This window comes from Schistocerca serialis, chromosome 11, assembly GCF_023864345.2.
Source record: "Schistocerca serialis cubense isolate TAMUIC-IGC-003099 chromosome 11, iqSchSeri2.2, whole genome shotgun sequence".
In the NCBI taxonomy this organism is placed as follows: Eukaryota; Metazoa; Arthropoda; class Insecta; order Orthoptera; family Acrididae; genus Schistocerca; species Schistocerca serialis.
The window spans coordinates 49474305-49492455 of NC_064648.1; the positions used below are offsets into that span (position 1 = coordinate 49474305).

The 18151-nt window shown below is 50.0% G+C and overlaps 1 protein-coding gene across 3 annotated transcripts in view; it reads left to right on the forward strand.

The window, feature by feature from the left end:
• LOC126427170 (uncharacterized) overlaps positions 1–18151 on the forward strand; it is a 95936-nt gene that overhangs the window by 13808 nt on the left and 63977 nt on the right. For all 3 annotated transcript variants that reach the window (XM_050089396.1, XM_050089395.1, XM_050089397.1), the window contains exon 3: positions 1654–1716. In XM_050089396.1, coding sequence (XP_049945353.1) covers positions 1654–1716 — 63 coding nt within the window. The remainder of the gene's footprint in view (positions 1–1653; positions 1717–18151) is intronic.

Genomic DNA, 18151 nt, shown 5'->3' on the forward strand with positions numbered 1-18151 from the left:
TAGACACTACCCTAACCCCTTCCAAGGCAATGCCACGAGGTATTAAGTCATGCAACACAACTCAAATCGGGCAGTTTTTCAGATGAGAAAGATTGTTGCGTAATGTGACTTCCACAGAGTAGAACCAATAGCAAATACAGATAGTCAAGACCACACCAATGTTCCGTCTTCTGTTAACACCTGTGCCTGCAACTATTGACTTGACAGAACTTTTAAAGGGCTACTAGTCACTCCATTCTGTTAATTGTGGCTGAATGGCAAATACTGTTTACATATCCTGCATGGCTCTACTGTTCCCCATGGCGCCACGAGTTCCAAGCAAAAGAAGTGACATCACCAAGTGCAGGATGGGAATTCAAAGAGGTAGCCCGCCATGGCTCAGATAGTAATAATAATAAAATCATAGTCATATTAAGCAAACTGGTGCTTTTCATTTATTATTATTATTATTATTATTATTATTATTATTATTATTATTATTATTATTAAAATCATAATCATCATCATTACTTGTACTTGTGTATTAGTATTATTGTAGGCAGTTAATTAATACAAACATCAATTAATAACATGTTGCTGTATTCTTTCTATTTTCTGTCCAACATCTTTCTTCAGGGCATCTTCTTTGCATACACCATTTTGCTTCATTGTTTTGTCGATACGCTCTTTCTTAAAGTTAAGTTGTCTACTTAGTTTCTATCTGTAAGGCGATTTCCAATCAAAAATTATTATTTGGCTGCTAATTATCTAATGTTCTCAACAGATCCCAATATCAGTTTAATGATTTTCTTCCTATGCTATCACTATTTCATTTGTTCTCATTCCAGCACTTCCTTTGACATTATGGGTTTTTCAGTCTTGGTATGCTGATGCTGCTCCATAAATAATCTTTCCAGAACTTTGTCTTCTTTTGAGATCAGCTAGTAAAACCCATAGTTCGGATCCACAGAATAGGACTGGTGTAGCCTGTAGCCTACTCTCTCTTTTTGTACTGTTAGAAACGTGCTTGTCCCATCAAAAGGAATTCATGAAGTTAGAATAGTATTACGTAGTGTGCCAAGGTAGTGTGTGTGTGTGTGTTTACTAATTTTATCATAAATAAGCATTCAGTGCAACAAAACGATTTGATGTAATTGTTCTAGACATTTTATGATTCTGATCATAAAAGTAGTTAGAGAGATGTGGCACTTGACAGTCCAGTTTCTGCACCCCCACACTGTTGGTGTAAGCTGTATTGTAATTTGATATGAACAACAACGATTTTTTGAACAACATTGATATCATTGTTTTAGGTAGTAGCCATGTTATTTTATTTGATTACAGTACCATTATATGCATATGTAGATAATGAAACTAGAAAATATGATTGAAAACAATAGCATAGGGAGAAGGCTAAAGCTGAAGATCATAATGAATTTTCAAAGGCATTGTCATTTATCAGCCTTACAATTTTTTGCTTCCTCCCATTGAAGTATAGCATAGTGAACTGCTCAGTCAGAATTTTGAACTCAAAAGAGAACACTTAACCATAACTTCTATTTAGTTATAAAGTAGTATGACAGTTGGGGTTTATCTGTGTGATACATTTTATATAATGTGGGAGGACTATGACTGCTTAAATGTACTTATTACAGTTTGTTATTTTTGCCACAGGCCCAAGTTTACCCATGCAGCATGAATGTAAAAGAAGAGTTGGAGGAGGGTGCGAATAAAGAGGTAATTTTAGAATTTATATGACTACATGCAATTAATCATTGCTGAGCTGTGGTAATCAATTGCTTGTGTGTATTCAGTTTATCAGTCCGGTTTTTACTTTAGGGTAAAGAGGACAAGAGTTACAGTATTACAGTATGCCCCAGGTTGGAAATGAGGAAACAGGTAAAATAGAATATTTTGTTACACTTTACCCATCTGGATTTAAACATTATCTTTCAGCAGGTGAAGTTCAACTTGTGAGTTTGTAGAATTGCTTCTGTGCATTATAAGCACAAATAAGAATTAAATGAGATTGCATTGATGAAGTTATGATGATTGGTACCAAGACTTAAGCTATGACTTCCTGTTTTAATGAGCAGTTCCCTTAATGGTTCCGTGTATGTGAACTCCTGCATTGGATGCATTTATTCGCCACGTGTTACTGCTGTGACAGTTACAGAATCATCCAAGAAAAATCTACACAAAGTAGTGCAGAAAAAGTAGGTGATCCTAACCTACTGAGTAGAGACTAAGATGTCTGTGCATACATTGCAATTGGTATGGACAGGCAGTCTTGTGAAGTACTTTTGAACAGTTTTCTAAAAGTTGTCGTAAGCTGCTAGTTTAACAGCCCATGCAAAATTGAAATATTTTAGACACTGTAACTACAAACAGGCTTGCCCTTACGAATGGTATCAGTACAGAGAGGGGATAGTGATCATGATGCCAGCACAGCAACAATCGTAAATTAAACTTCCTGGCAGATTAAAACTGTGTGCTGCACTGAGACTTGAACTCAGGACCTTGGCCTTTCACGGGCTAGTGCTCTACCATCTGAGCTACCCAAGCACGACTGACGCCCTGTCCTCACAGGTTTACTTCTGCAAGGTTCACTTCTGTAAGTTTGGAAGGTAGGAGACGAAGTACTGGCAGAAGTAAAGCTGTGAGGACAGGGTGAGAGTTGTGCTTGGGTAGCTCAGATGGTAGAGCACCTGCTCACGAAAGGCAAAGGTCCTGAGTTCGAGTCTCAGTCCAGCACACAGTTTTAATCTGCCAGGAAGTTTCATATCAGCGCACACTCCGCTGCAGAGTGAAAATGACTTCTATCCAGGCAGTCAGTGACCAGTCTGGTGCGGCTTTGGAGGAAAGCAGATGATGACAACTAACCCCTCTGTGTATTTAGTTATCAAGTTTGTGCAGGAAGATCATACAAACATGTTCTTTCACTCCCACACAGACCCCTGTTTGGGAACATAGTAATAGGATCCATGAAGTAGCGAAGCAACTGGAAGAGTTGAAAACAAAATAGTTGCCATGTCCAAACAGAATCACAAATCATTTGTCCAGTGAGTACTCTACAGCATTGGCCTCATACTTAGCTTGCATTTATTGCAAATCTCTCTCCTAGTGCAAAGACTCAGGCAGCTGGGAAAAAGTTCAGGTGGCTTCTGTATATAAGAATGGTAAAAGAACGTACCTGTAAAATTACAGAACAATATCGTAACGCTTACTTGCTCCATAGTTCCTGAACATATCCTCAGTTCAAATATAATTAATTTCTTTGAGACAGAAAAGTTTTTATCCACAAATCAGCATTGATTTTGTGCAATATTCATCTTGGTCTTCCGTCAAATTACTTACTGTGAACCATGGATGACGGGCAACAGGCTAGATTCCATATTCCTAGATTTCAGGAAAGCGTTTGAACAGTGCATCACTGCATACTGTAAATTGAGGTATGAGCATATGGAATAGGTTCCCTGAGATGTGAATGGCGCATAGACTTCTCAAGTAACAGAGGCCAGTACTTTGACCTCAACAGTGACTGTTTCTCAGAGACATGAGCATCATGAATAGTGCCACAGAGAATAGTGCCATATCTATGTATGAAATGATCTGATGAGCAGTATTCTGTGTCTGTTTGCTAACGGCATTGTGTGTGGGGAAGGGTCATGACTGAGTGACTGTGAGGATACAAGATGACTTGGACAAACTTTTTATTTGGTGTGATGAATGGCAGATGTAGAAATATTCAAGTGAATGCAGATGAGTAGGAAAAACAATCCCATAATGTTAGAATACAACATTGGTACTCCACAGATTGACAGTCTGGTCAATAAAATGTTTATGCATAACATTGCAGGGGCCGGCCGGAGTGGCCGTGCTGTTCTAGGCACTACAGTCTGGAACCGCACGACCGCTACGGTCGCAGGTTCGAATCCTGCATCGGGCGTGGATATGTGTGTGATGTCCTTAGATTAGTCAGGTTTAAGTAGTTCTAAGTTCTAGGTGACTGATGACCTCAGAAGTTAAATCCCATAGTGCTCAAAGCCATTTGAACCATAACATTGCAAAGTGATATGAAGTGGAACAAGCACATAAGGATGGTGGTAGGATGGGAAATCATCAACTTTTTTATATTGGGAAAACTGTGGTTCATGTGGTTCATCTGTAAAGGATGCTACATATAGAACACCATAGAAGAGCCTAGTAGTAGTAGTAGTAGTAGTAGTAGTAGTAGTGGTGGTACAAGATGACATCAACGATGCACCATTTGGTGGCTTGCAAACTTTCTTGCAGACATACATGCACAGCAGCCAGAAAGGAGCTAATAAAGCTGCAGATTCCATGTGAAATGCATTCTCAAGTTTTATAATTTTGGAAAGCCCCTTTGTAAGGCTAATACATTGTTCACTGGAGTATATGACAGAGCAAAGGATCGGTCATCTGCTTGTGTCATGAGGAGAATACATGACAGAAAGGCAAACATAAAATTAAACTAGAGGTAAACCTGTCATCAGCGTGGAGATTTTGAACACTGGAGTTCTCTGTTACACACAGTTCTGCTGACTACAATTTGCTGTTACTCTGTTTCCACCTCTGAACTGATTTACCCAACAAGTTACAAAGTACCTGCCGTTCAGTGATCAAGGATCTTTGGATTTGTAGTGTCACAATTACCCATTGAGCCACCAAGTACTAGAAAAAGGCAGAAGCATTTAGCAGTAAAGTCCAGAGCTATAATCCATATAATTCCATATGGAATGCACTCCAAAAGTAGATGCTGAACACATCAGAGGTCACATGACCATAAAGTGTAGTTAGCAGATTCAGTTACACAAAAAACAGTGCTGAACAGACAGACACCTTTCTGCCATCCGAATTGTTCATTTATGGAACAGTGGTTTGTCACATGTATAGAAAAAGTCAAAGATCATTCCAGTTTGTAAGAAAAGTCGCAGGAAATACGTGCAAATTTACAGACATACCATGTTGGTGCAAAAGTCTTCTTGAATGATTTTGTGATCCTTTATGATGGCTCTTGAAAAAAATCAATTCATCTGCAAGAATGGAAATGGATCCCATAATTATGTCATGTGAAACTGTTTACTCTGCTTTTTCACAGTGTTGCCACAATGTAGTCAGCGTGTAAAATGACCATAGTTCTGAAGTAGTATCTGTGGGAAAGCTAGCTAAGTTGATGTGCCTTTCAATGACTCAGCACTTGTGCCATGCAGTTAATCATTACCTTATGCCTTAAATTACATGCAAGCAGTAAGATATATTAGAACTCAATGGTACAAATAGATAGGTGTGAAGTACCTGCCATTACCACATGTAAACTTTACAGATACCTTCTCTTGTGATTATGTCAGTCAGTCATAGCTAACGCACACACACAACCTCCCCCCTGCGGGTCCGGGGTAAGAATAGGCCCGAGGTATTCCTGCCTGTCGTAAGAGGCGACTAAAAGGAGTTTCAACCGTTTCGGCCTTCTATGTGATGGTCCCCCTTGGGGTTTGACCTCCATTTTTCAAAATTCTACAGAAGTACGAGCCTTTTGGGGAAGGACACCTTACTGGTCCTAAGTGCACTACAACCTTGGCACTCAGCATTGCACCGGCATTGTAACCATACCCACTATTCCTCAAATTGGGCCTAAACGCCTGATGGGTTGTCCAAGTTACGCCCATAGTGCATCTCCATCTGCACCAGCGATCATGATGGACTTTCCATGGCACCAGAAATCCAGCACGGTAGCCAGCCCGTTGTGGTGGGGTCGTCATGTACCCTCTAGGTTGTAGCCCCCTGACAACACAGGGATCGTACTGCCGATACCTGAGCTGCACCCTCCCCACGTCGGCCAAGGAGTAGATGCCCGTCTCCTTGGGGCATCAGGACTCCCGGCAATGGTCATCCTGCCAGGTGGCCCTTGCTGCGGCTGGGTGGCGCCCGTGGCGAGAGCCCCTGGTCGGAGTGGGTGGTATCGGGGCAGACGTTTCGCAGATGAAACGTCAACACGTATCAGGTCGCTCTGCGGCCGAGTCTTTCAAAAGAAAAGGTACCGTTTCTAGTTCTGGTTCTCCTGCCCTTTCCCCCTTGGCCACTCCATGGGAGGAGGGACAGGCCCGCTGGCTTGGGGCGAAGTACTTCCCCCGCTATTTGGTCTGTTCTCGAACCGATGGGGGGACGTTCGCCACCTCCAAGCCCATGTTCTTTGTTCAGCACATTGAGGACGTCTTCGGGGAAATCGAGGCTCTCAGCAAGATGCATTCAGGGTCCGTTCTTATCTAGACCACCTCCGCCACACAGTCGGTGGCGCTCCAGGCGTGCGACTGCCTAGGGGACATCCCAGTATCAATTGTCCCACATCTGGCACTAAATAGGACACAGGGGGTTATTTTTCATCGTGACCTCCTGCTACAATCTGATGAGGAGCTCAGGGCCAACCTGGAGCGCCGCGGCGTGCATTTCGTCCGGCGAGTCCAGCGCGGCCCCAAAGACCGTCGCATTGACACCGGGGCCTTTATCTTCGCCTTCGAGGGGGACGTTCTCCTGGAGAAGGTAAAGGTGATATGCTACCGGTGCGACGTGCGACCTTACGTCCCGCCTCCTATGCGCTGTTTTAGGTGTTTGCGCTTTGGGCACATGTCGTCACGGTGTGAGGCTGAGCCCCTTTGTGGCGATTGTGGATGTCCTCTTCGTGAGCAACATACATGCACCCCACCACCTCGGTGCATTAATTGTCCTGGCGTCCACTCGCCTAGATCCTCAGCCTGCCCTGCATATCAGAAGGAGAAGAAGATACAAGAAATGAAAACTTTGGATCGGCTCTCTTATTCTGAGGCCAGGAAGAAGTATGACCGCCTCCATCCCGTGCCATTGACCACTTCGTTTGCCTCAGTTGTGTCCACTCCTTCCGCAGTATCCTCACCCCTATCCTGTCCCCCCTCCGCCTCCTCCGCCCATCAGGGGGCTCTGCCTCCGCCTCCCAAATCCCTCCCTTCCAAATCCTCCTCCCCTGTGGCCCCCACCCCCTCTGCCCCAGGGGCCACCCTTTCTCCTCCTCCTCTCCCCCCGCCACCTGAGAAGCGATCCTCTTCTCAGGCGTCCATCGGGGAAACGTTCCGGACCACAGCTTCCGAGGTCCGGCGTTCCAAAATGGACCCCGCGCGTGAGGACCTTCTTCGGGTCCAGCCCACCATCCCTGTGCCTCCTCGGCCTTCCAAGAAGGCCTCCAAGAAGTAGTCTCTATCCCCCTCTCCCCCACGGTGCGTTTCGTCTGACGCTCCATCCGTGAGTCACTGCTCCCGGCCGTCCTCAGTTTCGCCGGGATGCTCTGCTGCCAGGCGCTCAGCTGGCCTCTCGTCGGCAAATGATGCTGCCCCTCCTACACAACCAGGGACAGCGGCCACAGCTGGCGACGACTCGATGGAACCGGATCCGCCTCCAGCCGGTTGTAGTGTTGTTCCCTCGCAACCTGGCCCTCCGCGGCCGTCGAGGTGACCAGCTCTTCCCCCGTCTCGTTCCCCCAACTTTTTGACTAGCGATGGCCTTGTTACATTGGAACATAACAGGTATTTGATCTAATCGGGAGGAATTACAACTGCTCCTCCGCCTGCACTGTCCACTCGTCCTTGGTCTCCAGGAAACCAAGTTGCGCCCGACTGACCGTATTGCCTTTACCCACTATACCTCGGAGCGGTATGACCTCACCCCTGTGGATGGTATCGCAGCTCATGGTGGGGTCATGTTGCTCGTTCGGGACGATGTCTATTACCATCCCATCCCATTGACCACCCCACTCCAAGCAATAGCTGTCCGTATTTTTCTTTCTGCTTTTACTTTTTCAGTTTGTACCATCTACACTCCACCGTCATCTGCTATTAGTCGGGCTGACATGATGCACCTGATCGTTCAGCTTCCCCCACCGTTTTTATTGTTTGGCGACTTCAATGCCCATCATCCCCTTTGGGGCTCTCCTGCATCCTGTCAACGAGGCTCACTCTTGGCAGATGTCTTCAACCATCTCGATCTTGTCTGCCTCAATACCGGCGCCCCGACCTTCTTCTCGGACTCTACTCATACCTGCTCCCACTTGGACCTCTCGATCCGTTCTACCACTCTTGCCCATCGGTTCGAGTGGTATGTCCTTTCTGACACCTATTCGAGCGACCATTTCCCCTGTTTCGTTCGTCTCCTGCACCACACCCCATCCCCACGTCCTTCGAGCTGGAACATACTGAAAGCTGACTGGGGACTTAACTCCTCCCTGGCGACCTTTCCGGACCATGATTTTCTCAGTTGTGACAGTCAGGTTGAATACCTCACGGCTGTTATCATCAATGCTGCCGAACGTTCCATTCCTCGTACTACCTCTTCTTCACGTCGCGTTTCCGTCCCCTGGTGGACCGAGGCTTGTAGGGACGCTATCCGTGCTCGACGACGTGCTTTACGCACCTTTCGCCACCATCCCACATTGGCAAATTGTATTGAATACAAACGACTCCGAGTGCAATGCCGTAGAGTCATCAAAGACAGCAAAAAAGCTTGTTGGGCCTCTTTCACCAGCTCCTTTAACAGTTTTACTCCCTCTTCCGTCGTTTGGGGTGGCCTGCGCCGGCTGTCGGGCATTAAGGCCCACTCCTCGTTACCTGGCCTGACCTCAGGTAATGAGGTCCTTGTTGATCCTGTGGCTGTCTCCAACGCTTTTGGCCGCTTTTTCGCGGAGGTTTCAAGCTCCGCCCATTACCATCCTGCCTTCCTTCCCAGGAAAGAGGCAGAAGAGGCTCGGCGACCTTCCTTCCACTCGCTGAATCTGGAAACTTATAATGCCCCCTTTACTATGCGGGAACTCGAACGTGCGCTTGCGCTGTCCTGATCCTCTGCTCCAGGGCCAGATGCCATTCACGTTCAGATGCTGGCACACCTTTCTCCGGCGGGCAAAAGCTTCCTTCTTCATACCTACAATCGCGTCTGGACCGAAGGTCGGGTCCCCATGCGTTGGCGTGACGCTGTCGTTCCTATACCCAAACCCGGGAAGGATAGACACCTTCCTTCTAGTTACCGCCCCATTTCTCTTACAAGCTGTGTCTGTAAGGTGATGGAGCGCATGGTTAATGCTCGGTTAGTCTGGATTCTTGAATCTCGACGACTACTTACTAATTTCCAATGCGGCTTTTGTCGCCGCCGCTCCGCTGTTGACCACCTTGTGACCTTGTCGACATTCATCATGAACAACTTTTTGCGAAGGCGCCAAACGGTAGCCGTGTTCTTTGACTTGGAGAAGGCTTATGATACCTGTTGGAGAGGAGGTATCCTCCGCACTATGCACAGGTGGGACCTACGCGGTCGCCTGCCCCTTTTTATTGATTCCTTTTTAACAGATCGAAAGTTTAGGGTACGTGTGGGTTGCGTATTGTCCGACGTCTTCCTCCAGGAGAACGTAGTGCCTCAGGGCTCTGTCTTGAGCGTAGCCCTTTTTGCCATCGCGATCAATCCAATTATGGATTGTATTCCACCTAATGTCTCAGGCTCTCTCTTTGTCGATGACTTCGCGATCTACTGCAGTGCCCAGAGAACATGCCTCCTAGAGCGCTGCCTTCAGCGTTGTCTAGACAGCCTCTACTCATGGAGCGTGGCAAATGGCTTCCGGTTCTCTGAAGAGAAGACTGTTTGTATCAACTTTTGGCGCTATAAAGCGTTCCTTCCGCCATCCTTACATCTCGGTCCTGTTGTTCTCCCATTCGTGGAAACAACTAAGTTTCTAGGGCTCACGTTGGACAGGAAACTGTTGGTCTCCACATGTCTCTTATTTGGCGGCCCGTTGTACACGTTCCCTTAATGTCCTCAGAGTTCTTAGCGGTTCATCTTGGGGAGCGGATCGCACTGTCCTGCTTCGCTTGTATCGGTCCATTGTCCAATCGAAGCTGGATTATGGGAGCTTCATCTACTCGTCCGTTCGGCCATCCCTCTTACGCCGGCTCAACTCCATCCACCATCGGGGGATACGTCTTGCGACCGGAGCCTTCTACACTAGTTCTGTGGAGAGTCTTTATGCTGAAGCTGCCAAATTACCATTGACCTACCGGCGCGACGTACTGCTGTGTCGGTATGCCTGCCGGCTGTTGTCTATGCCCGACCACCCCTCTTACGAGTCCTTCTTCGCCGATTCTCTCGACAGTCAGTACGGGTTGTATGTGTCTGCCCTGCTGCCCCCCGGAGTCCGCTTCCGTCGCCTGCTTCGGCAATTGGATTTTGCCCTCCCTACCACCTTCAGAGAGGGTGAGAGCCCAACACCACCTTGGCTCCAGGCTCCGGTTCATATTTATCTCGACCTCAGCTCACTCCCGAAGGAGGGTACTCCGGCTGCAGTGTATTGCTCACGGTTTGTCGAACTTCGTGCTCGACTTGCCGGTCACACCTTTATTTACACCGATGGCTCCAAAACTGACGATGGTGTCGGCTGTGCCTTTGTCGTCGGGGCCGCCACCTTTAAATGCCGGCTCCTCGACCAATGTTCGAGCTTTACGGCCGAGCTTTTTGCTCTCCATCAGGCCGTTCAGTATGCCCGCCGCCACTGACATTCATCGTATGTCCTTTGCTCTGACTCACTCAGTGCTCTTCAGAGCATTGGAGCTCCCTATCCGGTCCATCCCTTGATCCAACGGATACAGCAGTTCCTCCATTCTTTCGCTGATAATGATGGTTCTGTCAGCTTTCTATGGGTTCCCAGACATGTAGGAGTGCCTGGAAATGAGGCTGCGGATGCTGCAGCCAAGGCTGCAGTCCTCCTGCCTCGACCAGCCTCCCATTGTGTCCCGTCATCTGACGTTCGTGGTGATGTATGTAAGAGGCTTGTGTCGTAGTGGTGGGATGCTTGGTCATCCCTCCAAGGAAACAAGCTCCGGGCAGTAAAACCACTCCCAACTGCTTGGACAACCTCCTCCCGACCATCTCGGCGAGAGGAGGTCTTTCTGACCAGATTGCGGATTGGGCATTGCCGGTTTAGCCACCGCTACCTGCTCTCTGGTGACCCAGCCCCGCAGTGCCCTTGTGGTCAGGCATTAACAGTGCGCCATGTTTTATTGTCGTGTCCCCGTTTTAGTCAATTTCGTGTTGTCCTGTCCCTGCCATCTACTTTACCAGATGTTTTAGCTGATGACGCTCGAGCAGTTGCACGTATTCTGCGTTTTATAACTTTAACTGGCTTGTCCAAAGACATCTAACCTTTTTTACTTATTTTATCTGCATCCTTGTCAGGTCCTTCTGGTGTTCCCCCCAATCCCCTTGAGTTTTACTAGATTCCATGTGCTCTAACAACAGTGACTGGGCGCTAATGACCTCAGCAGTTGAGCGCCCTTCAACCCCACCAAAAAAAAACACACACACACACACACACACACACACACACACACACACACACACACACACACACACGCACAACCTGTGGAATGAAACTGAATGAATGTTTCCATAACTGCCTACCTATTTGTTGCAAAACGTATTTTAAGTATAGTTATATGTTGGAAATACAAAGATATTATTGAATCTGAGAATCCTACTTTCACTAGTGGTTGAGGGGTTATCACCAATAGCATGTGCTTTCATTTATTGCATAAATTTTATCCATATCCATTTTTTTCCCTTCCTCTCCCCTCAACTCTTCTGGCACTCCCGTCTCAGTGGTGTCTCACTTGTCTCTTGCGTGTACATTCCTTGTCTTGCTAAATATTTGAAGGGTTTGTACTTCAGGTTTCAGCCAGCTTTCAGTTCCAAGAGTATTTTGATCATGACAACTTTCTGGGCATTAAATTCAGGGACTACAAATACATCAAGAATTTACTGTTAACATGTTGATGGTAGTATGGTCATTACTTTGTATGAGGTCTGACTAACGTGCATTCATCAGAGGACCTCAAACTACTGCCTAGCCTAAAAAAAGCTTGCTTTGTGTAGTGCACCACTGACCCACGAAGTATTCCTACAATTCTCCACCTCATAATGCATTTCCAGCGGTCTGCAGTTCAGACAGCCAGAGAATCGATGAAGCCTTTGGTTGAGACCCTCCACTCACGCCAAACCAAAGGACTTGAATCAATTCTGGGAATGCTGATACAAACTGTGTGTGTTGCATGCACTTATGTGTGACACAGGGGCTCTTCGTCATTTGTGCTACCTCTCAACACAAAATGAAGATGGCTTCAGAACCCAAACATGAGCCACAGCTTGTAGACAGCCACACCCCGTGTGTTTGGTAGGCACAGGCAGGACATTTTCCCCATCTCGGATGAGGCTCCCTGGCAGACACATTCAGTAGACATAGGATTCATTTCCAGTCCTGGATGCCATTTTCCTAAGGAGCTCCATAATGCATTTGATGTTGCGAGCTCCTCATTAACTAAAAAACTTCTTCACTTTGGGCTGTCTGCAGTGACAACTATGCCATTTGGACACAGTGGTCATCATATCTGTGTGGACTACTCTAGCATGCTTCCTGTCAGACCCAAATTTTGAACTTACATACCACTGATGCAGTGCTCATGCTTATGATCCTCATTACACATGGTGTCTCACTGGTTCAAGTGTGGTGTGCATCTACACTGAAAGGATCATTGGCTGGCATCACCTTATTATATATGTGGTGTCCATTCTTTCAGATATGTCGATGTATCGTCACATCCTGTTCCAACAATCTGAACATGTTTTCCTTACTGCAATCATTTGGCCAGAATTGTGGACATGTATGTGTAATATCGGCTTTCCATATTTGTGATCGTTTCTTGGTAAAAACAATTGTCACAATATGGTATAATTTTGTTTGCTGGGATCAACCAACAACAATGGGGACAAACATTCAGCCAGTGTGATATTCCTCCTCTCTCTGTGCCATTATGGTCAACACTCACTCATTGTGCAGCTTCATCAATGCATCTGAAAGGGGCAACAGTGCATACTGGGAGCATTAAGTGATTGACTACCGATACCTGGTATCTTCTACTGGTTTGAATAAAATATGCTTATCTTTCAGTAGGTAATTATGCATCCCTTACAGTGCTCTGCTGTTGTCACATACTGCAGTTTGAGCCTCTGAGACAAGCAGTTGTTGGCCATTCAAAACAAACAAAAGACAACTGTGTGATAGACTGCATGAATCTATGCATTACACTTTTTTAAATGCGAGATTACATCTCTGAAATGTACTCATTGCTGCTACACACGGACCTTACCATTTTCCAGAGAATATGTAGTGCAGATCACAAAACTAAGAAAAGGTCTGATCTGAGTCATAAACTCAGCTCCAAATTAGGTGATAGTAGTTCATCTGCAGCTTGACTCCACAAATTAAAATATGTTCTCTTGCCTCACTAACAAATGTTCATTGCCTCTTCAGCCAACAGCCAAAAAGTGAGCCTAGGATGTCCTCTGAGCCCAACCAACAGATTTTGTTGTTGTTGTTGCACACGAGCCTCAGTTCACAGCTGGCCAATGGCACTTGCACCAGATCAGACAGTGGTGGATACCGAAAAACCTCAAGGAGGGTTCACTACAGATATCTTGAGCTACCTTTACTTTTACTGTAATAAAAGGTAATAAAGTGATATGGAAAGTGTAAGAAAGTTTTATTTAAACTGATTATACACATATACAAGACTCATTGCTGCTACACACGGACCTTACCATTTTCCAGAGAATATGTAGTGCAGATCACAAAACTAAGAAAAGGTCTGATCTGAGTCATAAACTCAGCTCCAAATTAGGTGATAGTAGTTCTTATGATGTTAAAAAAGCTAGAATTGTGGTTCTGTACCTTAAATGATGAATTCTATGCACCTACTCTTCCTGACAAATTGGTTAATTACATTGTCAGCAGGACAAGCAATGCCAGGGTGTGTCCAACTGAGGTAAGCCATTAAGTCAATCCTCCTTCACTGTCGACCTCGGCCATGTCATTGTACACCACACTGTTCAAAAACTTCTTTCTACTGTAGCAATAGACAAATATTTTGTACAGTGTGTGCAAAGTAGGATAGTCAGATCTAGGACAGGGAGACGATGCTTGCATAACAAAATCACAATCATTTGTGCCCATTGCTTGTATTGAAGAGTTTGTCCCATTAGCCTCTTTTTAATCACAAAGTATGAGTCTTCTTCAAAATACAGTAGTTCAGTTAAGCACTGATTTAGTTTGTGTGCCAGATCATTACCATCATGTTCCATGAGTTTTGATGGCAAAAGGATGTTGAATTTTGAATGATAAATATTTTCTTCAGCAAAATGCACCATCATGCCAGTCGTAACATGGTCCAGTGTTGGAATAAAAAGTTACTTTCCAATATGTCATAGCATCATTATGATTGCAGTTTTCCTTGTGTCTTTGTCTGCCTGTATGACAAGGAACACTCATCTCCACATTTATCTCTTCAATAACTCCCTTTGCCTCTTCAAAAAAATGAGTAACGTGGCTGTCAGCATAAACTCTCATGCTGTTGTACACTTGAGCATTGAATCTAATTTTACTTTTGCCATTTGTAACGTCCAAGATAGGGTCTTTTAAGATTTTGCTGACTGGATATGCTATGTGCATGTCACTTAGTGTAAACACATTCATAAGAAACTTCCCCACTCCCCATCCCTCCCTCTCTCCCCATCCATCCCTCCCTCCCCACCCCACCCCTCCCTCCCACCCAACACCTCACTCTTCCCCCACCTCACTCTTCCCCCACCTCCCTCCCTCCCTCTTCCCCCACCTCCCTCCCTCCCTCGTCCCCCATGTCCCCTCCCTCCCTCTGCCCCCTCAACCCCAACTCCCTCCCTCTGCCCCTCAACCCCAACTCCCTCCCTCTGCCCCCTCAACCCCAACTCCCTCCCTCTGCCCCCTCAACCCCAACTCCCTCCCTCTGCCCCCCTCAACCCCAACTCCCTCCCTCTGCCCCCTCAACCCCAACTCCCTCCCTCTGCCCCCCTCAAACCCCAACTCCCTCCCTCTGCCCCCTCAACCCCAACTCCCTCCCTCTGCCCCTCAACCCCAACTCCTCCCTCTGCCCCCTCAACCCCAACTCCCTCCCTCTGCCCCCCTCAACCCCAACTTCCCTCCCTCTGCCCCCCTCAACCCCAACTCCCTCCCTCTGCCCCCTCAACCCCAACACCCTCCCTCTGCCCCCTCAACCCCAACTCCCTCCCTCTGCCCCCCTCAACCCCAACTCCCTCCCTCTGCCCCCCTCAACCCCAACTCCCTCCCTCTGCCCCCTCAACCCCAACTCCCTCCCTCTGCCCCCTCAACCCCAACTCCCTCCCTCTGCCCCCCTCAACCCCAACTCCCTCCCTCTGCCCCCTCAACCCCAACTCCCTCCCTCTGCCCCCTCAACCCCAACTCCCTCCCTCTGCCCCCTCAACCCCAACTCCCTCCCTCTGCCCCTTCAACCCAACTCCCTCCCTCTGCCCCCTCAACCCCAACTCCCTCCCTCTGCCCCCTCAACCCCAACTCCCTCCCTCTGCCCCCTCAACCCCCAACTCCCTCCTCTGCCCCCTCAACCCCCAACTCCCTCCCTCTGCCCCCTCAACCCCAACTCCCTCCCTCTGCCCCCCTCAACCCCAACTCCCTCCCTCTGCCCCCTCAACCCCAACTCCCTCCCTCTGCCCCCTCAACCCCAACTCCCTCCCTCTGCCCCCCTCAACCCCAACTCCCTCCCTCTGCCCCCTCAACCCCAACTCCCTCCCTCTGCCCCCTCAACCCCAACTCCCTCCCTCTGCCCCCCTCAACCCCCAACTCCCTCCCTCTGCCCCCCTCAACCCCAACTCCCTCCCTCTGCCCCCTCAACCCCCAACTCCCTCCCTCTGCCCCCTCAAACCCCAACTCCCTCCCTCTGCCCCCTCAACCCCAACTCCCTCCCTCTGCCCCCTCAACCCCAACTCCCTCCCTCTGCCCCCTCAACCCCAACTCCCTCCCTCTGCCCCCCTCAACCCCAACTCCCTCCCTCTGCCCCCTCAACCCCAACTCCCTCCCTCTGCCCCCTCAACCCCAACTCCCTCCCTCTGCCCCCTCAACCCCAACTCCCTCCCTCTGCCCCCTCAACCCAACTCCCTCCCTCTGCCCCCTCAACCCCAACTCCCTCCCTCTGCCCCCTCAACACCCCAACTCCCTCCCTCTGCCCCCACAACCCCAACTCCCTCCCTCTGCCCCCTCAACCCCAACTCCCTCCCTCTGCCCCCTCAACCCCAACTCCCTCTCCCTCTGCCCCCTCAACCCCAACTCCCTCCCTCTGCCCCCTCAACCCCAACTCCCTCCCTCTGCCCCCTCAACCCAACTCCTCCCTCTGCCCCCTTCAACCCCAACTCCCTCCCTCTGCCCCCTCAACCCCCAACTCCCTCCCTCTGCCCCCTCAACCCCAACCTCCCTCCCTCTGCCCCCTCAACCCCAACTCCCTCCCTCTGCCCCCTCAACCCCAACTCCCTCCCTCTGCCCCCTCAACCCCAACTCCCTCCCTCTGCCCCCTCAACCCCAACTCCCTCCCTCTGCCCCCTCATACCCAACTCCCTCCCCTCTGCCCCCTCATCCCCAACTCCCTCCCTCTGCCCCCTCATCCCCAACTCCCTCCCTCTGCCCCCTCATCCCCAACTCCCTCCCTCTGCCCCCTCTCACCCCCAACTCCCTCCCTCTGCCCCCTCACCCCTAACTCCCTCCCTCTGCCCCCCTCACCCCTAACTCCCTCCCTCTGCCCCCTCACCCCTAACTCCCTCCCTCTGCCCCCTCACACCCTAACTCCCTCCCTCTGCCCCCCTCACCCCTAACTCCCTCCCTCTGCCCCCTCACCCCTAACTCCCTCCCTCTGCCCCCTCACCCCTAACTCCCTCCCTCTGCCCCCTCACCCCTAACTCCCCTCCCTCTGCCCCCTCACCCCTAACTCCCTCCCTCTGCCCCCTCACCCCTAACTCCCTCCCTCTGCCCCCTCACCCCTAACTCCCCTCCCTCTGCCCCCCTCACCCCTAACTCCCTCCTCTGCCCCCTCACCCCTAACTCTCCTCCCTCTTGCCCCCTCACCCCTAACTCCCTCCCTCTGGCCCCCTCACCCCTAACTCCCTCCCTCTGCCCCCTCACCCCTAACTCCCTCCCTCTGCCCCCTCACCCCTAACTCCCTCCCTCTGCCCCCTCACCCCTAACTCCCTCCCTCTGCCCCCTCACCCCTAACTCCCTCCCTCTGCCCCCTCACCCCTAACTCCCTCCCTCTGCGCCCCTCACCCCTAACTCCCTCCCTCTGCCCCCTCACCCCTAACTCCCTCCCTCTGCCCCCCTCACCCCTAACTCCCTCCCTCTGCCCCCTCACCCCTAACTCCCTCCCTCTGCCCCCTCACCCCTAACTCCCTCCCTCTGCCCCCTCACCCCTAACTCCCTCCCTCTGCCCCCTCACCCCTAACTCTCCCTCCCTCTGCCCCCTCACCCCTAACTCCCTCCCCTCTGCCCCTCACCCCTAACTCCCTCCCTCTGCCCCCTCACCCCTAACTCCTCCCTCTGCCCCCCTCACCCCTAACTCCCTCCCTCTGCCCCCTCACCCCTAACTCCCTCCCTCTGCCCCCCTCACCCCTAACTCCCTCCCTCTGCTCCCCTCACCCCTACAACTCCCTCCCTCTGCCCCCTCACCCCTAACTCCCTCCCTCTGCCCCCTCACCCCTAACTCCCTCCCCTCTGCCCCCCCTCACCCCCAGCTCCCTCCCTCTGCCCCCTCACCCCCAGCTCCCTCCCTCTGCCCCCTCACCCCCAGCTCCCTCCCTCTGCCCCCTCACCCCCAGCTCCCCTCCCTCTGCCCCCTCATCCCCCAGCTCCCTCCCTCTGCCCCCCCTCTCATCCCAGCTCCCTCCCTCTGCCCCCTCATCCCCAGCTCCCTCCCTCTGCCCCTCATCCCCAGCTCCCTCCCTCTGCCCCCTCATCCCAGCTCCCTCCCTCTGGCCCCTCATCCCCAGCTCCCTCCCTCTGCCCCCTCATCCCCAGCTCCCTCCCTCTGCCCCCTCTTCTCCCACTCCCTCCCTCTGCCCCCTCTTCCCCAACTCCCTCCCTCTGCCCCCTCTTCTCCTCTTCCCCTCTTCTCCCTCTTCCCCAACTCCCTCCTCTGCCCCCTCTTCTCCCTCTTCCCCAACTCCCTCCCTCTGCCCCCTCTTCTCCCTCTTCCCCAACTCCCTC